Source organism: Dicentrarchus labrax, unplaced genomic scaffold (genome assembly GCF_905237075.1).
Source record: "Dicentrarchus labrax unplaced genomic scaffold, dlabrax2021, whole genome shotgun sequence".
Taxonomy (NCBI): Eukaryota; Metazoa; Chordata; class Actinopteri; family Moronidae; genus Dicentrarchus; species Dicentrarchus labrax.
Window position 1 is genome coordinate 21,352,164 of NW_026136718.1, and position 24,351 is coordinate 21,376,514.

The 24,351-nt window shown below is 40.4% G+C and overlaps 3 protein-coding genes across 5 annotated transcripts in view; all 3 read left to right on the forward strand.

Annotated features, from left to right (window-relative positions):
• The window catches only part of pip5k1ca (phosphatidylinositol-4-phosphate 5-kinase, type I, gamma a), a 44,783-nt gene extending 34,182 nt beyond the window's left edge, over positions 1-10,601 (forward strand). The window contains exons 16-18 of one of the 2 annotated variants that reach the window (XM_051376476.1): positions 1,870-2,128; positions 5,909-5,998; positions 7,918-10,601. In XM_051376476.1, the coding sequence (XP_051232436.1) occupies positions 1,870-2,128; positions 5,909-5,998; positions 7,918-7,920 (352 nt within the window). In that variant the 3' untranslated portion in view covers positions 7,921-10,601. The remainder of the gene's footprint in view (positions 1-1,869; positions 2,129-5,908; positions 5,999-7,917) is intronic. The other variant, XM_051376477.1, reaches the window with a different exon arrangement.
• A 1,546-nt stretch (positions 10,602-12,147) lies between these two features.
• Positions 12,148-15,894, forward strand: LOC127350156 (ras-related protein Rab-11B). The gene is made up of 5 exons (XM_051376490.1): positions 12,148-12,306; positions 13,368-13,563; positions 13,655-13,848; positions 14,039-14,119; positions 14,209-15,894. Exons 1-5 carry the CDS (start codon positions 12,267-12,269, stop codon positions 14,352-14,354), a joined length of 657 nt encoding a protein of 218 aa, XP_051232450.1. The 5' UTR covers positions 12,148-12,266; the 3' UTR covers positions 14,355-15,894.
• Positions 15,895-16,581: 687 nt separating this feature from the next.
• marchf2 (membrane-associated ring finger (C3HC4) 2) lies at positions 16,582-24,137 on the forward strand. 2 transcript variants are annotated; one of them, XM_051376487.1, is made up of 5 exons: positions 16,582-16,923; positions 19,134-19,439; positions 19,581-19,785; positions 20,086-20,295; positions 20,442-24,137. In XM_051376487.1, exons 2-5 carry the CDS (start codon positions 19,258-19,260, stop codon positions 20,598-20,600), a joined length of 756 nt encoding a protein of 251 aa, XP_051232447.1. In that variant the 5' UTR covers positions 16,582-16,923; positions 19,134-19,257; the 3' UTR covers positions 20,601-24,137. The 2 variants fall into 2 exon arrangements, with proteins under 2 accessions (XP_051232447.1, XP_051232448.1); XM_051376488.1 differs by having other exon boundaries at positions 19,581-19,776.
• Positions 24,138-24,351: the final 214 nt, after the last annotated feature.

Sequence of the window (24,351 nt, forward strand, 5' to 3'; positions counted from 1 at the left end):
AAATTTGTGCTGTGTGTATGAGCAGTGTCTGTTTTTTTTTTTTTATGGGGTGACATTGCGAGGCAGACATGGGGCCGACATGGGGAAACCAGCCAGTAGAAGTAGGGCAGTGGGGCAGGAAGCCTGCAGGCCTGGGGCTACTCCCGTAAAGCTGGAATGACCTGACATGTTGCATATTCTAACCTGGTTTTTAATTGAAGTTAATTGGTTTGGCATTTTAGCTTTATTTGAAACATTAAACTGCATCAGAAAAAGAAAACAGCAGGGGAGACATAACTCAAAAATCACATCACTTGGTGTAAGCCACTTGAAATGAAAATGAAACTGACTTCAAACACAACTGATGGGAACATGGCAGCGGGGCTCACATTTAAGTTCAGGTTAGGTCAGTGAGGATCATGGTGTGATTGCCGAGGGAAACCAGCTGAATAATTGGGTCTGATGCTGAGAAGGCAGCGGCTAGACATATGGCCCGGGGGTCTGGAAGGAGCTTGCGGGGAGGAGAGAGGGGGTTGGTGAGAGCAGCTGAGACAGCGACAGGCGACTGAATCAACCATCTGATTGAAACAACTCCTCCGGGCTGCCTCTAACTCACCTGCAGCTGGAGAACTGCTTGGACGGGTGTGAGAGGAGAGATGGAGAAAAGGGAATGGGAGGACTGATTGGAAGAGAAAGGCAAAGAGAAGATGAGTCGAAAGAGTAATGTGTGAAGAAAGAGAAAAAACAGAACAGAAATATAGAGAAAGAGAAAAACAGCAAATGACAGATGGGGAGTGATACACAGAGAGACAAAGATACAGTATATGTACAGTTTCGTGAAGATAAAATGAGAGATGAAAGAGAGACTTTTCTGCATGGCAACCCCCATTCTGTCCCCCTCATTTATTCAGCCAATCAGCTCTCACTTGGAGAAGCCAGCTCAGCTTTTTTGCCTCAGCGGCCAACTGCTGGCCTTCTCCTCTGGTGGAGCTAAGCTCAAACACAGAAGCTGAGAAAGCAATGTGGACGCGCCTAAATCCTTCCTAATAGTTTATGATCTGGCCAGGAACAATAAAGGATTGTGGCAGCACACAGCCAGCTGGCAAATCTTAGAGCCTAAGCAGCTAAACACCCCCACACACACACAGCTGTTGAATTTTAGCCAGAGCCAGTTTTCTCTAATAGCTCTTTGCTATTTCTCTGCCCTGCTGCAGAAAAGTGGCTTATGGCAAGTGACCCAATCAGTGGCTCTTAATGTCGGGAACTGCTGTGTGTGTCTGTGTGTGCGGGTAACCAGGGTGTTTATATAGTCCTTAAACTACATGGAGCCTTTGGAATAATATTATTTTAAAAATCATGTAAAACACTAAATGTGCAGGAAAACCTCAAAATGATATTACATTGTACTACACCCAGTCTTCTACAACGTACACTTTCCAAGAATATCACTGTGAATAAACATCGAGAAATCCACTTCACAAAAAAAGACGCTCCTTACATCTACAGAACTTCTAGAGAATCATTATGTTTTTAGTTTTTCAGTGTCAAAGCAATCCACTGTTGGTTGAATGTACACCCATGGGTATATTGCAAAAACAAACCGCTAATAGCTAATTCGGCATACTTTTGATGATGCCAATTTGTCAAAATGAACAAATTTAGGCTTTAAAAAACAGGGCTGAGGTTGTAGCATTATCAAATTAACTGTATATTACCCCCAACCTTTTCAAATAAATACACCTCCTGTTTAAATTCCCCAAAGCATTACTGGGGGGTCACAGTTGTCGTGATTACGTCTGGGGAAGGAGGCCCACAGTGTCAAACTTTGAAAACCCCCGGACTACACTAACTATCTAACCCAACTATCTCCCATTTCCGCCCTTCCCACAGTGGGGTTCAGGAAGTAGCTGGTGCCGAGGCTCCCAATGCCGCTGCAGCAGCACCTTCCAGCTCTTCGTCAGCACCTGAAGCTGCCTCCTCCTCGTCTGCCCCAGCTGCTCCCTCTTCCCCCGGGGCAGCCAGGGACGCTCCGTCCAGCCCCAAGGTGACGATGGAGGCAGACAGGGCCAGCCAGATGTCCGGCTCAGGGTGCACCAGCCAGGCTTCAGTCGATGATGAAGATGATGTGCCAATCACAGATATCTACTTTGTGAGTAAAACCCTCCCCACACACACACACACATACATGTACAAACACATTTGAGCTTCTTTTAGATGGTATACCTGTTAAGAAGACAAAGATTAGGACTAGCTCCCATCACATCTCATCTGTTTGAATTCAACATTTTTATTTAGCCATCAAATCACCTTTAATATTGAATCAGCATCAGTGTGTATTGACAGTTATCAGACACATTTGTAATAAATGATGTACTTATGATCATAAAGTCAAGCACTGTGCTATATGATGCTCTCCTACAGAGGCGTTGACAGAAGGATGTAGCAACTCCAGCTATGGCAGTAAGAGTGCGCAGTTACTGCTTGCAGTGTGTGGTGCATTCAGCTAAAGGAATACTTCGACATTCATTCCAGTCTTTATGCTAAGCTAAGCTTACCTCCTACTGGCTTGATATTTAGCATTACAGACATGAGAGTGGTATCAATCTTCACAACTAACCAAGAAAGCGAATTAGCATGTTTCCTAAAATGTCGAACTATTTCTTTAAACACAGTGTATTGCAGTGTGCTCTCTGGTTTGGAGTGTTTGCAGAGTGATGATAGCCCGTCAACATCACTTTGCAGTTCCTGTCTAATATGATGGTCAGCAAGGACACACTCAGCAGCTCATTTTGTATGAATAACAAATGAAACTTTTGCAGTTTGTGTGTGTGTTCAGTCTACAGGACTGTCCTACTGAGAGCAACCAGCTATCATCAGATACTGTTGTGGTGGCAGGTCTAAATGTGCCCAAAAGCACAGCTATAAATGAATGTATGAGTGTCAGGTGGAGGATGGAGGGTGAAGCCAGTGATCACAGTTACAGATAGAAACGTTCCCACCACGCTCACACTCCTGCTGGGTGTCTCCTATCAGGAATCAAACACCCTCTAATGTGGCATGAGAAATCCTAATGGCCAACAGGTTAGTCAACGAGCTCCCTCAGTTATTTAACAGCCCTCTCGTCTGACCGGCTCTGGCTGATGCCCAGTTCATGCTTCAAAAGGAAGGGGATACACTCTCTGTACACAGCAGCAGGGGGTCTGTAGCGCTGTGTGAACTACAAAGAAACATGCTGCAGGCAGTGCAGTCAAAAGTGGCCTCTAGGAAGTGGCCAAGTCAAAGTAAGTTGTTTCATCCACCGTTAACATGCTGCCAGAACTGAACTTAAATGGAATCATTTAAATCTCTATTGCTCCGCTCAGTTTGGCCATTCAGCAGCTCAGTCAGTCAGTTCGCCATCCGATCATCCCTGTCTCTGTGCTCCCTGTCTGTTTCTGCTATCTCCATCATCATCATCACCCTCGCTTCTCCCTTCTGACATCACACACAAATCAGGTTTCTGCATGGCCACTCAGCCTGCTTTTTCCGTTGATGAATGTTTTAGGTGCCCGTCCACGCCATTCACACAGAACAAGCAAGAACCACAGGACAATGTCAGAGTTATTGCCCCTGTATCCTCACTCTACTTGTTTTCTTATATCCTTCAGGAGTTGGAGTAGTTTCAACTAACACAGGCAGAGCTAGCAGAAAATCTGTATTATTGGGTATTGTGGAGCAGTTTCTCACAACAGTGTTGTCAAAGACAAAAATCCATTGCTTACATAACATGCTTGTAATGTAAGTCGATTATGAGTGTAAGAGAGAGCGCGCACAAAAAACAAATTGCAGTTGTGCTGCAAAAGAAGGCTGAGCTGAATTGTATTTTGATTAACATGTTGTAAGTTGTTGTAAGTTTCTGTATATTCCAGCAAATTTTCTTTATTTTATTACTGAGTTTCCACTGCCCCATTACAAGCACACTCGGGCCTGCTAGCTTGTGTTTGTGGGTAGAGAAAATCAAAATAAATCATTTTTCATGAATCACACAAGATGTGCTGGAGGAAGGGGCAGGGAATTTGTCTGAATTTTTGATACGAGGCCACATTTGTGATCGCGCATCATTTAGCTGTGAGATTGGAGTGATTGCTCAAGACTGTGTGTGTGTGTGTGTGAGTGTGTGTGTGAGTGAGGACACTTCACAGGTTGCTCAGTGTGACTCGTGACTAAATTATTCAGCCACTATCAACAGTCTCCACATTCACTTTTCATGATTCTCACTCTGCTCTCCTTCACCTCTGTCCTCCTCCACATGTGATTGTTTTTCTTCTTTTGTCTCCTCTCCCTCATCTTCACCCCCTTACCTCCGTCCTCCTGTGCCCTACTCGCCCATTTTACTCATACTCTACATCATTTTCACCTCCCCCTGTTTCATCTAGCCCCTAATCTTTTCCTTCTTGCTCTCTCTCCAACGTTTCCTGTGATTGTCCTTGTGAGTCATAATGAAAGTGGCGAGATAGTAGCGTGTTGTGTGTAAAAGGGGGGATGAAAACAGTGTGGCTGTCAGACTTGTGAATATATCTGTCACCACTGACTCATCCAGTGTATCCCTGCTGGGTTACACACAGAGCAATCTTTTCCATTTTCACCTCAGCATGCTTCGTCCTTTTCATCATGTTTTCCATCCTTTGTCCCTCCCTACCTCCCTTCAAACTTTTCATATCTCTTTGTGCCATATTCCCCCTGTTGTCAGTTTCCTGACGGGAGGACCTGGGTGGTCTCTCCTCTGCGACAGAGAAGGAAATGCCAGTCCTGTTGGCCAGTAAGTGAGAAGTGAGTTAGATGGTACTAGTGCTGTAAGTGTCTGGTATTAGACTAGATTAGTCCTGGGCACATTGCTGTTGGTTTAATGAAACATGTGATTACAGTGTTGAGAGGAAATACGTTTTTTTTCCTACAGCTTTGTGTGATTTAATTACATCAGGTGTTTTTGCAGTTGTGTTTAAACATGAAACCAATAGCTACCCTCCCCACAGGGAAGACAGTGACAAGACTTCTTATTAGACAGTGTGTCTTTGTGTTACTCTTGTATTCATCTCCATTTGTTTCCTCACTCACCGACAGCCTGCCTCATGCTCCTTTGCCCCTGTGTTGATAGGGTGTTAGCTCCAACGTGCTGTGCTTTGTGTGTGTGTGTGTGTGTATATATATATATGTGTGTGTGTGAGTGAGTGTGTGACATCAACCCACACCTCCGTCACCATCGCCAACATAGCGTGCTGCAGCTGCTTCCCTCTCTTAAAGGGCTGGTACCTTCAGTAACACAGAACCTACCGAAGCTTTTGGAGACATAACCCAAAGAGTGCTTTTGCTTGTTGGAAAGGAAAAAAAAAACCACAACAACATCCTGTTCTTGTGTTTTGCTTTGACTGAGGATGCTTTCTGTGTCTGACTGTCCCGGCATCCTGGCTTTCTTCCCATTCTCCTTCCTGCTCCTCATCCTCCCCGTTTGGCTGATGCAGCGACTCATCCCTCGCTCTGTACACCTCACTTTGCTTCCCAGGAGCTAGTCCAAATGGGGCAAAAGACTAAGACTTTTGATTTAACCACATGTCTGTAAGACCCATCATAATATTTACATGCTTAACAGCACTCCTCTGTACCGATACAACCTGTTATTTGCCTAAATTTTCATCTCTGTGTTTAACTGCCAAAAGGATTTACACATCCTTTTAAACACTTTTAACATTTTTACACTTATTTGTCAAATTCACACTTTTCGATGTCTCACAGCAACATTTCCTCCTATATGCATCCCTAATTTTCATTTCCTGTCTTGTCTTTTCTTCTCCTGTGATCTCCTGTGTCTTTCTCCTGCCTGCCCCTGCTGCTTGTCTCTGTGCCTCTGGCCTTTCCTCTGTCCCCCTCTGCTGTGGTGGGTGTGTAAAAACAGCCTCCAGAGGACAAGACCTGGGTGTACTCTCCGCTACACTATGGCTCAGAGTCTAAGGCCCTGCCAGATGGGGATTGGGAAAGAGAGACAGTAAGTGAGAAGCATCGGATAAGATATTAAGTACAGGAAAATTGTTTAGAAAAGGAATAAAATCAGTTGTGTTTGGTGGTGATTGTTCATTCGTGGATGGATCAGTTTACCTGCACAAGAAGCTTTTACGGTAAATGTAGAACAAGCTTCTCGTGTTCAAAAGTGCATAGTTACTCAAAGTGTAGGCTTGCTCTGCATCCACCCCTACATTACAGCATTCATTCCTCATTGATAAGTGGGTGGAAATGGTCACTCGCAGCTTGCGTGACCATTTAGTCCACGACCAGCCATCCTGTGTCCCTCCAACAAAAAGCTGCTCAGCATTTACTACACTGCGGTACTTCATCGGCCTGTGAGAAGTCTCATGCTTCACTAGACTCCCACAGCTCCTGCTGCTAGACGGTCACACTAAAGATACAGTATGTGCATTAAACTCGCAGAGGAGGAATCAGATTTTACAGAACATGGACATCATTTTGTTAAATCTTGGGCAATGTGGGTGTAGAGTTAATGAGTTAGGAGTTTATTTTCAGTGTTAAAATGTATATGTAAAATCTTACAGGTAGAGCTATAGCTGGTTAATCTGACAGTAAAACAAAGAGTCAAATTAGACAGGACATCACTTTGCTCTGACTGTTTTCCTTTAGAGGTTTAATGTGAGGTTTTCTTTCGCAGGTTGCTTGTCTACTTTGTTCAGTGTAGCAGCATTTGGCCACACTGCCATGCTTAGATGATATGGTGTCATCAACCATTGATTTTTTTTTATTTCTACTCATTTTATCTGTCATCTTCTCAGACATTTCTTTACATCAGGGATGTCCCAAAGCAAGTTTTGTGCTGACATTCCTGATCAGGTCATTTAATGACCAGTTCAGTTTGGATAGATATATTCGACAGAGGTCGAAGATGTAAAAGAATATTAAATTGTGCTCTAACTTAATCCCTGTTCCATAGTAATGTATAATAACCTTATCATATTGGTCATCCACTCCATGAACGTATTAACACATATATACAAATAGTCTGATTGGGAGAATAATGTGTGTCTGCTTTGATTTTTTCCACAAAAAGTATAATTTCAACCTTAAAATCCTTATAAAGACATACATTCTACCTCATTAAAAATACCAGATTCTATGAATATGCACATTTTGTTCATTTCTTAAGGTTTCCTGCTGGACACAAGATGTCTCCTATTTCACTGTAAAGTCCATTCTCAGTGTATGTGCACTGGTGGCTTTCTACATCACACTTGTATGAGTTGCATACTGGACCAGGATTGACTTTCAAAGTATTTGTGATGTCATAAATCATGCTCGTAGGCCCCGCCCCTAAAATCAGATTTTCAGTGAGCACAGAGAAACTTTCCACGTTCAGCCAATGAATGTGAAAACATCCTTCTTCATTCTGCACAGTGAAGATCAAACATTGAACTTTTGAGGGGGACACTTGTTAACTATTTCAAATGTTTCTGTATTATGTAGCTAAGATGAATTAAAAATATTATATTAGCTTAGGAAATTCCTACTTTGCAGCATTTGTTGATCCAAGATATTCCACTAAATCCACATTAGTGTTTGTTAAATGTGGAGTTTATGCTAGCAGACTTGATGGTGTAGACCAAAGTGAACACAAACTGCAGGCCATGTGAAAACCTTACTTTCTATTATCATTTAATAAAAACATGAATACATCTTCACTTTTTTCTGATTTTCAGTGACTCAGGCGTGTCTATGTTTATGTTATGAGATTTCTGCTTGCCTTATCTATTCTACTTTCTCCTTCTTACTTTGATTAGACGGCTCACTATCATTAGCTGGTAATGCATGAGAAGATACACATTTTACGCCCTGGGGAAATAAAGATGTGTATGCTGTGTGCAGTCTCCCTCACACATTCACTCCGTCTGTCTCCAACAGTAAACCCTGTTCTCTGGCAGAGAGGAGTGAACGTCTCAGCGGAGAGGACTCATCGGTCAGAAGTCCAGACCTCAGCGGTAGCAGCAGGATCTCTGTCTGAACCAGGACTTTAAACATGTATACAAGTGACTTGAGTACCAGAGAGGGGGAAAAAATCCTGACAATGATGACATTGCTGATTTTTAACCATCCCTGCCTTTCACCCTGGACAAATGAAAATTATATAAATTTAACAATAATGTGTATGTGTGACATGCAGTAGTGTGTATACGGCTGTAGTCTTATATGTTTGACATACATGAAAGACCATAGTAGCTCACAGTGCCTCTGAAATGTATTCACCCCCTTGGAAGTGTTCATGTTTTACTGTCTTACAACACTGAAGTAGATATAATGTGGCTTTTTTTGACACTGATCAACAGAAAAAGACGCTTTCATGTCAGTAAACATAAAATAAAACATGATAACTTCCACATGGGGTGAAGTCTTTTTGTAGGCATTGTACAGTATGATCTAGTTCACACAAGCACAGCCCTATAACAGGCTCTCCCACTCACTCCTGCAGAGCAGCACACGGACATTTGGCCAATCAGGATAAGCCCACCAACGCTCCTTGGTACTGGCTGTATTGATGTTGTACCCTCACATGGCATCCAGCAACAGCTGGAAAAGAAACACATGGTGTGAGATTTCAGTGTGCCGGATGAGTGGTCAAACCTGTGGTGTTGGGAGGGCTGTGCTCTGAGAACTGGAGTTACAATGATAACCATCGTTTGGCCAATCAAAACAGAACATCCAGACGTCTCTGTCATTCTCACATTTCCAGTAGTGAAAATATGCAGTTCAGTTTATAGAAACACAGAATTTCTTTTAGTGAATATATATAGTTCTTTCATAGCATAATAATTTATTATGTATATCAAAAACATTTTTCCAACATTTTTTTATTTCTGTTTTACTACTGTGAACTTATATTTGTTTTGTCTGTTTGTATTTTATTCTAATGGTCACTGTTATTGATACTTTTTCACTCTGAACGCTTTCTTTTCAATTTGCATCCAAAGAACTTTTATTTTTTGTTTTATCATTTCAGCACTGCAGCTTTTTTTTTTTAGTTTACCAGTTTCTTTTTTTACATCATGTGTTTGTTGTTTAATTTCAGTGTTAACTACTTTTTTCACTACACCTCTTGTAGAAACAGATGAGGCTCATGACTCTCGCCTTCAAAAAGAAGGCATCAATTGCAACACTAAGGCAGCAGACATTGTCAGTCATTATAGTAATCTTCACATCATTACAATGTCTTCCAGTGTTGCCCTATTTTTGGACAGATGCACACAAATCATTTGTAACAATAGAATTTCATATTTCCTTTTTCCTGTTTTTTTTTTATGAGGGTGGAACAATAATCAGCATATCAGTGACAGTTGCTCTATCTGGTCGCCCTTACCTCCTCACAATAAGAAAATCCATTGACTGGACATTTCAAATGTTTGTAGACGTAGAGCATCAGTTGTAGTATTTGCAGTCAATATCGTACCTGTTATCTGTATATTTGAATGAACACAGTACGTCGCAGTGTTGACCTGGTGACACAGCAGTTTGTAAATGGGTTGAATGTTGTTTGCACTTGTCAAGAGGACCTGAAGATGAACTAGTGATAGAGGCCAAATAAACATACATCACGTTATCTTCGTTTTCTGCTCACACCGGTGATATATAGACGGCGTTTTTGTTAGGATTATCAAGTGTGTGTGTTGGTGAAGTCAATCACAGTCATTGTAGTGTTAACTGTAGTCTCTCTGTGGCTGACATCGTAGGACTCTCAAGTAAGACTTAAGTTCAACAAACTGATTTTTTAATCTAACTTCTAACAGACGCAGTTTCTTCAGTTGGTTGGTATGTTTCTATGTGTGTTTGTGTGTGTAAGGAAGGACACCTCAATGTTGGACATTGTAAAATAGAAATCAGCTCATTCTCATGATGTGCAGTGGCCAGTTGTAATCAGTTTGCTGTTCATCAGATGGAGACCATAGCAGCAATATTTTGTACAGTCTAGCTTTTAAGTTCATTTTTATTGCCTTATTGAGAAATTTTACATGTAGGCCTATTGTTTATATTTTTTTCACTTGTGCTGTTGTATTTATTTTTCTTTCTCATAGTTGTGCTCCTGAGAATGTGTACATAAAATTATAAATACATATATAAAGATATACAAATATATTTTCCATTTGAATCGGAGAATATTATTTTTATTTGGTTTTATTTTTGCTGCTGGGCAAGAAATGATTGCAATCTACATAATTTACTGTACCATATCCTTCAGTGTGTTTATTGAGATGCAGCTGCTGTATATTTATGGTCTATAAACCACAGCTGTTTCTTTGTAAGATATCCAAATTGAAAGATTTGTGGGGTTTACTGTACATGCAAATCAATAGGGATTCTTCCAACTGTTCAGCTGTGTTGTGTATGTGTTTTCAAATCGCTGTGTGCCCTCATCCAATAGGGAGAGTCCTTAACAGAGACATAGCATGATTTCAAAATGAATATGCATATCAGAAATGTGTATTTATGTATATCTGTGTATATTCATCTATTTATACGTGAGGATAAATAGATGGCTGTATGTGTGTGTGTTTGGACTCAATCAGAATGAATACAAAATAAAGCAGTTCTATGAATTGTTGTCCATGGAGATGATGTCATATAATATTTGTATTAATTACTAAAATTATCAGGCACCTGATTTGAAATGGAAATAAGCCATTTGTATCAGTCGCCATGTTTTTGGGAGACAGAGAGACTGATCATCATTCAGTTGTTATGCATTAACTCCTACCACTGAGTTCACAAGTCATAAGGGTCTTAGGGTGACTAATTGGGTACTGCAGTTTTTATGTTGAGAATAACAAAATGTTCAAACAAAAACAGTGTTTTGGAGGCTTTAGTTTTACTGTGTTTTAGGGCCAAAACAGCAGATAGGTATAACTACAATTTTGCTTCATTTACACACCAAGTGTGTAATTTGTATGTAACAATTACAGTAGCATTAGAATAGATAAAATATAAAATATTTGACATATAACACATCATTTGTCCTCACAGTTATGTGATTTTGTGTGTGATTTAAACTTTATCCTTCATATTTGGCACATTTTAGGTTGTATTTTATTTAGTTTAAAGAATGTCAATTTGTAAAGGCAATTTTTCAAATTACTCCAAGTCTAGAAGCTTTATGTCTCTACGCAGAACAAAACCACGTGTTCCTTCTATGTACCGTGGGATGTTAATGAACATGCCATTCTGCCTATTAGATTTTGAAAAGTTTGGCCTGATCACCATGAATGCTGCATGAAAGGTCAAGGGGTCACAACAATGATTAGAAATATTTTCAGTAGTGGAAATTCTGCCACTAGCTGTTGAGCCATCTTGCTCTAGATGAAAGTGTTTCATGAATGGATTAACCATCACCATCCAGGCTTGTTAGGGGGACAAATATCTGCAAAATGTGTCTGTAGGAGCCGGGAAGGTCTGATCATGTGACGCAGTTCTGAAGATAAGGTTACTCCTCTCTAGCTCAGCTAGAGACTATCAGATGTCAGTTCCTACCAGTAATGGTTAATCTCTGCCACAGAAAAGGAGCACACCAGAAGAGGAATCTCAAATCCAGCTTTCCCTGTTGAAAAAAATAAATCACACACTGACAGTCTTGGCTGGGGCTCTTCCACTCAGACCAGAATCTGCTAATATGACATCTACTGGTCTGGTTTGTGTGTCCACTAAGACAATAAAGTGGAATACAGTGGAGTACAAATGAACAACATATTAATAACGACTAATAATTACTTTGTTAGTAATAATAGTTGTGAACAATTAATATATAGTAGCCTATAGCCTCTCCTATTGTTTGGTTTGATGCATCTGCCTTTTCCATGTAATACCACAGCTTGGTTCATGTGTATACATTCTGCTCTGGGTGTAATACAAAAAAAAATGTCATAAAACATTGTGAAATATGCTGAAGTATGCTGATGCTCGAAAAATTGGATGTTGCTCAATCCACAAGAGGACAGGGCGTCAAAGTTTGGAGAACAAAGGGTGTAATGCCTCCGCCGTGTTCTCTGCTCTGTATCGTGATTGGTCGGCATTTTCAAAGAACGCATATGATTGGTCAGTCTATGTGTCAGTCATTACGAAAACGTTTTCAATTGGTCGAGAACGACGTTCCAAAACTCACGTGCTCGTTCTCTTCCTTGAAGGAGGTGCCTACTAGCTGCCGGTGGGAAGGGTTGTTGTTGTTGATCGTGGGAAAGTACTTCAAAAAGTACAAAAACTAGTCTTCAAAAATGGGAACCCGAGATGATGAATACGACTACTTGTTCAAAGGTACTTTCCTCTTGAAATGTGGATGACTGACAGCGTGTTTGAGCTCTTTGTAAAAGTTCGATGACAGCAGGACGAACTGAGGAAGTCGACTAAGCCAGCGTTAATGCTAAAGTTAGCTCAAACGTTACTGGTAGCCAAGTAACACGATAGCTGCGGACTGTCGAGCAAACCATGTAATCACTCTTATAAGTTCAATTACAAGCGTGTAATGCTACCACACTTCGTCTTTAGTAGTGTAACTTCGATCTTAAACTCGCGAACCAATCAGCGACTCCAGAGATGGCTTTTAGCTAACGCCAGGTAAATAAGTAGCTAACGGTAAATAAGTAAGCTAGCTGGCTAACATGGCAGCTACGTTGGCCTCGTTAAAAACAATCACCTTAGGCGACCTTAAGTTTACTTAAAATAAAATGTCTGTCTTGGGCGACAGATGGCAGCTATTGAATAGTTACCGTACCTTTTAGTAGTTTTAATTCTGCATCACTTTGCGAGACATGTAAAGCTACGAAAGCTAAGGCTACTTAGCTAACTTGTTGACATCGTCAAAAACAACGAGCAAAACTGCTGCTTGACATATTTCTCTGTGCTGCTCCTGGTGAGCACATAATCAGTGTCCTCTAAGTTACTTAACGTCTTATGCATTAAGACACAATTTTAGACAGAAGAGTAAAGTAACATACCGATAGACATGTTGTACGTTTCACCTTCAATCAGTATTTTGTTGCAGCGCAGATAGATAGATAGATAGATAGATAGATAGATAGATGGGTTAGTCTGAACTAAAACTAGGACCTTACTGTAACTTCTGTAACGTACTAGTTAAATGTGTACTGTACATTAGTGTAAGTAAGTGTGCTCTGCAAGGTGCTGGATTGAGTGTGTATATAAAATAGAATAAACTGTATTTTACAAACATTTGCTTTAATGGACTGAAGCTTTAAAAGATTGCACTCACTGTGACATGGATTGGAATGATTTCATACCACTTATCTTTTACAGTTTGTCAGACTAACACTGCAGGTTATTTATTTACATTTTTTTTGTGTGTGATGTGGTTGCAGTTGTGCTAATCGGAGACTCTGGAGTGGGGAAGAGTAACCTGCTGTCCCGTTTCACGAGAAATGAGTTCAACCTGGAGAGCAAGAGCACCATTGGGGTGGAGTTCGCCACCCGCAGCATCCAGGTGGACGGCAAGACGATAAAGGCCCAAATTTGGGACACAGCTGGACAGGAACGCTACAGAGCTATCACCTCAGCGTGAGTATTTTCAACAAACTAGTGATGCAAATATGGCCCTGAAATAAAGACAGTGCAGTTATTGTATTCATCTGGTTTATGCCGTCGCCAGGTATTACCGGGGTGCTGTTGGGGCTCTCCTTGTTTACGACATCGCCAAGCACCTTACATATGAGAACGTTGAGCGCTGGCTGAAGGAGCTGAGGGACCACGCCGACAACAACATCGTCATCATGCTGGTTGGGAACAAGAGCGACCTCCGCCACCTCAGGGCGGTCCCCACTGACGAGGCTCGAGCATTCTCAGGTAAATTATTTAGTGTTGCCGTCGGGGAAACAGCACTCCATTTAAAGTAGTCTTGTAATCAAAGTAGAATTCTGTTTGTTTGTAGCCATAATACTAAAACCACTTATTTAAAGAATTATCCAAGCTGTCTCGTGGTTAACATACATTAAAATTGCATTAATGTGTAAATCATACTTTTTCTCGTCTTCAGAAAAAAACACACTTTCATTTATTGAGACCTCCGCCTTGGACTCCACTAATGTAGAAGAAGCCTTTAAGAACATTCTCACAGGTAGAAACTCTTAAACATAATGTAAAGCTTTTTATAAATCTCCAAGGTTATGTACCATAAGATTTACTTACCGCTGTTTTCTCTTACAGAAATCTACCGTATCGTATCTCAGAAGCAAATTTCTGATAGATCTGGACATGATGAGTCTCCAGGCAACAACGTAGTGGACATAAGTCTCCCCCCAACTACGGACGGGCAGAGGGGCAACAAACTCCCTTGCTGCCAAAGCCTGTGATTTCCTGTTTGACTTTCTGTCAGTCTTTCCTCTCCTCACCTCTGGTTTACTTCAACTGTCATGCTGCTGCCATCATGATACCCTCATGGGCTCAGACGTCTCTGACACCAAGACACTTGTATTTGACATTCCTTTTTGCTGGTTTCTTCTTTGTTTTTTCTTTTCTTGGTTCATTTGTCTTCCTCTGATTTCAGTCTGTGTATAAAAAACTATACAGCCTCGTAATAACCTGGAGAGGGAGCAAGTGTTTTGCTATTATGAAGTTGAACTTAAAACTGTAGTAAATTACAATTTCTTTTTAATTAACTAGCCTTTATGGTCCCATTGACCCGCTCCCGTTGAAGGAATGGTGAGGGATCAGTCAGCCTGTTTATCAGAGCAAGTGGTTTCTACTTGCCTCTTTTCTCAGCTTGCAATGATACAGACTTGCTACAGTGGAATCCCAATTTCATGTCTGGTTGACCTGATTCTGTCTGTCATGCATTTCGGGTGTAGAGGAGGAGATGAGACGAAGGTACCACCAGAGTATTGATGTGTACTCTGTCTGGAATTTCTATTTGCCTCTTAATTGTAATTTTCCTCTTTGAGTCCTGTGCCCACTGTGGCATGAAATTAGCATGAGCCAGGGACCAGACTGGCTGCGACTGAGTTAATATGGGCAAGTGTAAATCAAACTTAAGTGTTTTTATTTGTGCGTGACTGTGTGTGTGTGTGTGTGTGTGTGTGTGTGTGAGAGTGTGTGCGTTAATCTTAGTGCACAAAGATACCAAAGGAGACGGATGCAATCATTGTCAGTTTTAGGTTTTCTCATTTAAACTTGTTAAAGGCTGCTAAGATTGCATTTCATTGCTGTATTTGGCAAACCAATCCAAGCTATTTGCAAATAATGTGTAATGCTATATAGCAAAAGTAATGTTATAAATTGTGCTGTGTGATTTTATTATTTGTGGAATAATGGTGTCAGCCTGCATCAAGCCTTGTGTTTCTCTTTTTGAGTTGGCTCAGTCGGCTGTCTCGAAATGAAAATCAGTTTTTTGCACTTACGTCCAATAATTTCAGTGGAACAAATCCACTTATTTTAAAAATACACTTAACGTCTTTGAAACATGTTTCTATTGGTTGTTAAGGAAACTGTTGCAAAGACAAAATTCTTTCTTGTCTTGAACATTTTCCTCTAATGTGCTCAGTTAACCTTTGCTGTCATATGAGTGAGATATCTGTTAAAGGGAAATGGATAAAGATGTGTATAATATGTTTCTTCAACACTGTCAGTCAGCCACATTAACGTTTGCCAGTCGGAAAAGTAGAACTGAAAATCAGAAATGCAAATTGTTTACATGGTTGGCTGAAATGCCCCCATTTCACCCGTCTGGCACAGATGCTTTCACGTGTGATTGATTGAAGTTCCTTATGTCTCTTGTGATATTTAGCATTTCTTCAAAAAATATATGTAAAGGCAGCAAATGTAAACATGTTTTGCTACTTTCGCATTACACAGAAAATACTGAAGCATAAATAAACCTAATCCACATATAGCCAACAGACCTATTTTTGGATGCATTACTCACTCTGTGTACTCTTAACTTAATGTTGTGTTTGCTCTCTGTTGTGTAGCAACTTGGCTGTCAACGGTTGGGTGGAAATGTTTGTGCAAAGTGTGTACAGGCTCCAGAGGTCCATTTGACAGGCGACCATTCAGGATCTACACCTAAACGCTAGGCACTCCTCATATAGTCATACAGTTTTACAGCATCTAGTCCATGTCTACTGCTCTTAGGGCAGGCCCCCTTAAAATATCTTTGTTTTAGAAATCTTCATCCCTGTTGAAACAAATGTGAATGCATTTTAACACCACTCAGTGTTTTTAAAAAAAACAGCAGTTTATTGTGTGAAACATTGTTAAAAAGCTAACTGTGCATTGTTGTGCTCGGGCATTTTTAATGAAGGTAAATGAAGTAGCTCTCTGCCTTTACAACCATCATTAACCACTATTACATTTAATATTCATTATGCAGTTATAAGACCTGCCATTTCCACAACGGTAAAGTAACAAAAAAATCTGTGGACATTTTATGATCAATATGTGCTGTAAAACATTAAAACACAATTAAAATCTATTTGTTTTCCATTTTTAATGCATTATATAAATGATTTAGTGTGTTTATCTCTCCTGGCCGTGTTGCGCATGTGACGCTTTCTGTGAACGCCCCTCCCTTTGGCAAGCTGTTGTTATTCCCAAACACATTTTAAGTCGCCCGGATTGTTTTGCACTCGTCTGCCCTGTCTTCACGGTGGAGGCAGACAGCTGATGATGAGCCTCTGGGGTATATTTAAAGCCCAGGGAAAGCGGAAGCCTGGGCTGCTGTGTGTCATCAGCTGAGGGCCGCTAGCTAGCACAGGACTCTATAGCATACCAGTGGCTAGTGCTAGTTAGCTAGTGGCACAGCACTTTGACCAATGCTGTGAATTCACACGTCGCTGCGGCTGAAAATGAAAGGAGAAGGAAATACGAGGTTATTGGGGCGGTAATGCCCGCTGCTGTGACACATCTGTAAGAAGAAGACACGGGGTAAGTAGACGTTTTAGCTTTAATGTTATAATACAGCAGACGGACGGCTAGCAGCTTACTGTACTGTAGCTACTGACAGCTAACAACACAGCTGTAACGGCACCAACTGACAACATGGACTAACGTTACATTAACTGATCATTCATCACAAATGACAATGTAAAAAGAAAAAACCCCAGTTTGTACTAATCTATTAACTAACGTTATATCACCTACACATAGCTGTATACACAGCTAATGTATGCAGCCACACAATCTTCTGGCTGTATGATGTCGACAACATTCAGTCTGTCTGCTCCAGACAATAGTCTGGATCACAGCTGGATGCTGATAACAGCTGCTTTAGCTACTTTTCTCTGTGAAAATAAAACTCTCTTCCACTTCTAGTTTGTTGGCAGAGTAAAATGTTCATGGCGTAATGTGTGTGTGTGTGTGTGTGTGTGTGTGTGTGTGTGTGTGTGTGTGTGTGCGCAGTTCCAGTCACATTTACTTGAAGAGTTTGGCTTAAAAATGACTGAATTTAACGTAATGTCTCCTCAGTGATCATATGTGGAAATACACCAGTCTGTTTTATTCCTGTGTTTACATACAGCTCATCACTAGCGTGGATAGACAGTAACTTAATAGATCTTGTTGTTGTTTTAGTTTTGGGGCTACCCTTTTGTTTATCTGGGTCAGGGATTGTGCCTCTTAATGCTGTATCAGTATTCAGAAATAATAACACCACGTTTGCCATTGATCTGAGTGGATTAAGAGGTCATCTAGTCAAGTACCTGAATCATGAAGTTCAGACAAGAGACAGAATAAAGAAAATCCCATAAATTAACTGCATGTTTCATTTTAAACCTCCTGATTTAAAAAACAACACAACAATAACACTGTTGAGTACATAGGATTACCAGTGATGTGCACAGTAACACAGCCGGGGCTGTTTACCCTGGTATGAATAATCACTGTCTTGTGTCATACACAATATGTTTATGTGTTAAAGTTGCCCTCTTAAATAGTAGTTGTGCTGCCATCATTAAAGTGGTGATTAAGCACACTAGCTCAACATTTCTTTAAAAGGAAAGACTTAAATACCTAAACACATATCAGTCATATGTTTTGGTTTTAGAAACTCTAGTGTACTCTTAACTCTATCTATTGTTTTTGTGTCAGTTGTGTGATACTGTACAGAATAATTTCCAAATAGCAAGGCAAATGTACAACAGGCTGTAGCAAATTCATCCCTCTGCCTCTTATCTTTAGTGAGGGGTTCTCTGAGTGGAGACAGACTGTTTATCAGTCGGCTGCACATCGCACTCAATGTCGAATACGCTTGCTTTTATACTGGATTAGTTGCTGCTTTGGGCAAATTGGCCCACCTCCAAACTGACAGCTTTCTTGTAAATGACAAAACGTTTTTGTAGATAACCTTAGTTATTCTCACATGGCAGGAAATGAATGTTACATTAAGCACACATTCATATGAGCACTGTCATAACATAAAGCTAAGTGTACTGTATTGACTATTTCACAATACTGTTAATAATATGGGTACAACTATTAATGCTTTCATACAATTATTTTATAATAATATATGGCTACATATATTAGCTGCAGCTTTAAGGACCAGGAAGACATTTAAGTTAACTCTATCACAATATTGTGATGACCCAAATGACAAATGACTAGTCTCATTTAACAATTTTGATATATCGATATTCTGTATCTCTTTATTTTTATTATATTTAATTTGAGGCAGCGTGCTTCAGCTTCTGCATGATATTATACTGTATTGTAATTTTATACTACTCTAATATTATATAGTTTATTATTCAGTGATGGGGATTTTTGTTTAACATTTTTAAGTAAAATATTTGTTGACAAGTAAAAGTCTTGTATTTAAAATTGTACCTACAGTAAGTCTTTAGTATTAGTATAAAAATGTACTTAAGCTACCAAAAGTACTTATTATGGAGCCAATTTATGAATAATATATCACTGAGAATAATTAGGATGAGAAATTAATTTAGTGGAATAAAAAGTGAAATATATGTTTCTGAAATGTAGTGAAGTATAAGTATAAAGTAGCATAAAATGGAAACATTCAAGTAAGTTCCAGTACCTTAAAATTCTGAGTAAAAGTACTTACTTGCTTTCCCTCACTGATGCTGTTTATATGAAAAAGCCATTAACTCTCAATCTGTCTCTTTCTCTGTTTGTAGACATTGAATTTGACCAACCTGTGGACAGCAGAGTTTGTGCTTCCTGCTCTCCTAGTCAACCTTTGACTCTGTCACTTTACACCCTCGCCTCCACCTCTACGGCCAGGGTCTGGCCACTGTAACCATGACGACGGGGGGCTGTTGTCACCTGCCTGGCTCTCTGTGTGACTGTGCAAGCAGCACTGGCCTGTGGAAGAGTGTGGAGGAAGCAGGTGGTGACGGGTGTCCAGCACTCTACGTCACCCAGGTCACAGCCATAGATGGACGATTGCTCTCCTCTGTGCTCAAACCCATGAGCGCACAAAGGTAAGACTTACTAACGCTCATGCTGTCACAGAAGCAGTCCTGTGGGGAACATTTACATTGAGTAAATCTGATGTTCTGCAAGTTCCTTCTGGATTTTGGTACTATAACTAAAGCTTTTTTTAATATACATGTCATTTTCAGTGATGGTCCCATCTGCCGTATTTGCCATGAAGGGGGCAACAGCGAGGGGCTCCTGTCTCCATGCGACTGCACAGGCACTCTGGGCACAGTGCACAAAAGCTGCTTGGAGAAGTGGCTGTCGTCTTCCAACACCAGCTACTGCGAGCTCTGCCACACAGAGTTCAGCATCGAGCGCCGACCGAGGCCTCTCACAGAGGTAACAAAGGTCAATGCCCTTTGCCTTGTCTGCATCAATCTTTCTGCTTGTCTGGGTTTTATTCTACGTGGTTGGGCTGTGGTATGTGAATGATTGTGAATATCTAAGTGTGTGAAGGAGAATTAGCTTTTTTACATCTCATCTTTCTGCTTGCTTGCTTGCTTGCTTGTTATTGTAGTGTCTCTTTTCTGTTTTTGATTGACTTAAGATCTCTCTTCCACCCGTCCATCTACCTCTCCCCTGCCTGTCTTTCACTTGTACATATCTCCCTCTTCTCTATTTTTCTGTCTCGTACTTCTTATTCCACAGTGGCTGCGGGACCCTGGCCCTCGCAATGAGAAGAGGACGCTGTTCTGCGACATGGTGTGCTTCCTGTTTATCACACCCCTAGCAGCCATTTCAGGCTGGCTGTGCTTGAGGGGTGCTCAGGACCATCTTCAGCTGGGAAGCTGGCTGCAGGCTGTAGGCCTCATAGCCCTCACCATCGCCCTCTTCACCATCTATGTCCTGTGGACCCTGGTAAAACATAATTCACATACAGATTAGACTGTAGAACTATTGTAATACACGCCATATATTTTATTAGTGGACTTAACCAGCTAAAGGTTTGTGTGTATAATTGACCTCCTATATCTCCGTCTTCTCCTACCTGGTTGTCTGTGCAGGTATCTTTCCGCTACCACTGTCAGCTGTACTCTGAGTGGAGAAGAACAAATCAGAAAGTACGTCTGCTCATTCCTGAAGCCAAGGTGTCTAACTCTTCCCAGCATTCCTTGCTCTCTACCAAACTGATGAAGAAGTCTGCCAATGAGAGTATAGTATGAGACCAAACGGAGATGGTTGGTGATAATGGTATCTATTATGTGCGGGGGCTGATTGTCGGCGCGTCAAAGCCCGCCAGCTGGCATTTTAAAAACACTTGTGGGCTTTTTTTGGTTGCTTTAAAAAAAAAAAAAATGTTTTCTTTGTCTCATCAGTACTTAATTCACATCACTTAAAAAAAAAGTTCTCCTGTGGGTGCAGAAAAGAGCACATTTAAATGGAGTCTATCCGTCCTCACGCTGGGTGTTGACCAAGCTTATGGCAAAAGGCACTAAAGAATGGAACAGCGCATGGAGATGTGTGGAGATATTTACAGAGACATGGGAACAGTCTCATCATCATGGGTGCAGTGATAACATTAGATAACAGCGACCTCAGAATAAGAAATGACCAAACTAACCTGTTTATTGGACTGTGAAATGTTCTGATGAATGTTCTGCTTAGTTTCAACAATCCATCGATGGTCCACCGATGACAGCGGAGTGTAGGAGGTCCATTCATTGTTGTGCATGATGAAAGGGTGTAAACTACTAGATACATGTCGTATCTGGGCTCTTGGCTACATTGACCTCTGCACAACATTGCCCACTGAGGAGCTCTTTGGAGCAGTTTTTGTGTGGCCTCCTGTTAAACTGTAAACGATTTCTTTACATTTGCAGATGCCAGTATTCCGTCTGAGATGCAACTTTAATTTGAGCACAAACCTATTGGACTTTTCTAAAGGGGTTTTTCCTGCATCTGTTTTTACATTTCATCCAAGAATGGATGGCAGCATAGCATTCGTAAAGCCAGAGATTGTGCAATAAAACACTGTGGACATAAAGGTCTTCACGGTACATGAAGAGACCTCTACCAACATGCACAGTTATGCACGCAAGCACTGTTAATAATTTTTAGGAATTTTTACTTTTTTTTGTGTTTAAGTATATTGTCAAAATTCTTTCGTGGTTTAAAAAAACTGAACTGATTGACTATTCCTACTGAAGTAGGGTTCGACAGTGTCCTCACAGAGGTTCTTGTATTAGCAGCACTTAGAAAGTAGGTCTTGTACAGATCGATAGAAAACTCCCATCAAAATGGGTTTTAGAGGAACATTATTATTGTTGGGTGGCTGACGCTGTACTATAGCCTCCTTCCAATTGCCTGTTAAAGTACTTAATTATAGGTATTTTGCATTTTGTTTTGTTTTTTAAGGAATACACACTGCTGTGTGTGTGTAGTTCCCAGAGTCACACCAATAATCAGGGATACTTCCTGCAAGCATTTATCATTCAAGTCATGGCCAAACATCAGTTTCTGTTATCAGATTAAAAAAAAAATAATAATTCTCAGTGCTGGTGTTTAGTGCTTCTGTCAGTCTAACATAAACCTTACCCGCCAACAGTGACTTTGGTGGCGGGTACATTATGCAAGCACCACTAGGGCTTAATCTGACTTTAGCTTTGTTTTTTCTTTTCTTTCAAGGGAGCCACTAGAGATGCTCACACGCTTTTTCCATTTGATGGATGTCAATTTTTTGGGGGGCTGCAAACTTGGCCTCATTATGTTGTAATGTTACTGACCAGACTAATTTGGGACTGGCTGTGTTGGTTGTTCGGGACGGTAGAGAGAATTCACTCGTCACTCTTGTACATAGTTTGGTGCAGTTTACAATTACAGTCACTTATAGTGGCTGTTAATCAACCAGTTAGAAAACACAAACCAGCGTCTGCCTGGTTTCCAGATTTCCAGCTCATAACATGGTCCGGTTTTGAACATTATTATTATTACCTCATTCCACTCAATTTAGGTTATGGGTAGACGATTAATTGCCACTTGAACTCACTGTGGCCCGTTCACAGGGAGATAAGCCAGAAGCCAACAACACATGTAGTATTGAGAACAACTTTATTGTAATGTAATGTAATCCAGCCTATGTTAACCTTTGGTTCAGTATTATTGTGCAGATTTTACAGGTTTTAAGTGTTTCATTTATAACACTTTTTTTTTATATAATTCTGTGGGGTGATGAAAATAATACATTAGCTGTACTACACAGGTAGCAGTGAAAGCATTGAGGCACCCTTAAAACTTGTCTAAAGCAAGACTGGTTGATTGATTATTAATCATTTTATGACTAAACTTTATTTCCAAGATGATAATTATTAGCTTTTGGATTGGTTCTGCTCTATTCAGTAGAAGGACACTGATATGTTTATTAATGAGTTATCATGCTTTTGATTATCATACTTTAAACATGGGTTGTCCTTCCTGTGTGCTTTGCTCTAACTTTCAGAGGCATTCAGTATTTACACATTGTAAGCACACACAGTATATCACCAACTGTGTGAAGAGGCCAAAAGTCTAGTCTTTATGCACAGTTATGCATATGTTATTGAAAATGCATATATATATTTACCTTATGATAAATCAGGCTTGAAAAATATTGGACTTAGACCGGTGTGCGGTGGTGTCAGCCCAGACCATTTCAGTCAGCTTTATCAGAGCAGATGTTTGTTTTTGGCTCAGTAAGCATCAATATTGATTCATTTATTCCCCCTCCTCCTCATTCCACACAAACCTTTTAATCTGAAACGACATTACAAGTACTGGGGCTCCTCTGGGTTGTTGTAAAACATCAGTCATAAGAACAGGGTGCATCTCAGTAGTTCTGTTTAGTGGGAAATTGACACCAGCTATATGGCTGTAAGTGTGGAGCAGCCATTGTTTTGTTTATATTTGTATCTGTTTGACTGCTGACAGTGTGGCATTACCAGTGACCAGTGGCTGTAAGAGTCTTTGCCTGGCCTTTTATACACACCAACATTACACTTTGGTAGTGTTAGCTCCTGGTGGGTTGCCCCACATACTGCCCCAGTTTAATCATTTGTTTGTGTTTTTAACTGATCTCAGAACAAAGGATTATATCCTGCAGTACTGCGATGCACCCGGGGGGCCTTATGAGTCATTTGATCATCCATGTGTTTACTGTTTGTCATGAAGGCTTTACTCCAAGTATTGGGATTTATTTGGGCACTGATTTGAAGCAATGCAAAGAGCTGAGGCACAGTTATTCAATACTGCTTGCCTGTAAGAAATAACTGAATTAGTAGAAGATGTCTGATGTAGAACTATGATTTTATTTTACATTATTGGGAATCTGTATGAAGTATGCAACACTGCTCCTCCACAGGCTACCTGTCTGTTCATGTCAATTATCAGAGCTACATGAAACAGATCCTCATTTCTCCAAAGAGTTTTTAAGTGATTACACTTTAACCGCAATGTAATACTTAATTTATCATTTTCTTTGTTGTGTATTACACAAAAATGTTAATATTACTTATGTTGTAACATTTTTGTAATCTTTTAATCCTGTATGTATTTTTTGGGGGGGTGGGTATGTTGATATGTATCATTTGTAATTTATGTTGCAATTCTTCAGTATTCACATTTTTAAATACTACAGTGTTGTGTGGGGGAAAAAAAGAAATACCAAAATACTGGTACCTGCAATTAGCCAAGAATTGTTTGCAAAGCAAATAAAACATGAAGATAAATTGCGGGTGCACATTATGTCAGGTGATTTATTTTGTTGTTCAGATAGCTGTGTTAATGATAATCACTATTTTTGTCTGATATGGCTGTTTAGAGATCATCCTCTTAGTCCAGTGAGGATGAGATGTCATTACTGTCAGTCTGTTTTTGACCACAGCTGTATGTGCCCATTAATCCTGATGAAAAACAACTGCTGATATCAAGTTTCGCTGCTGT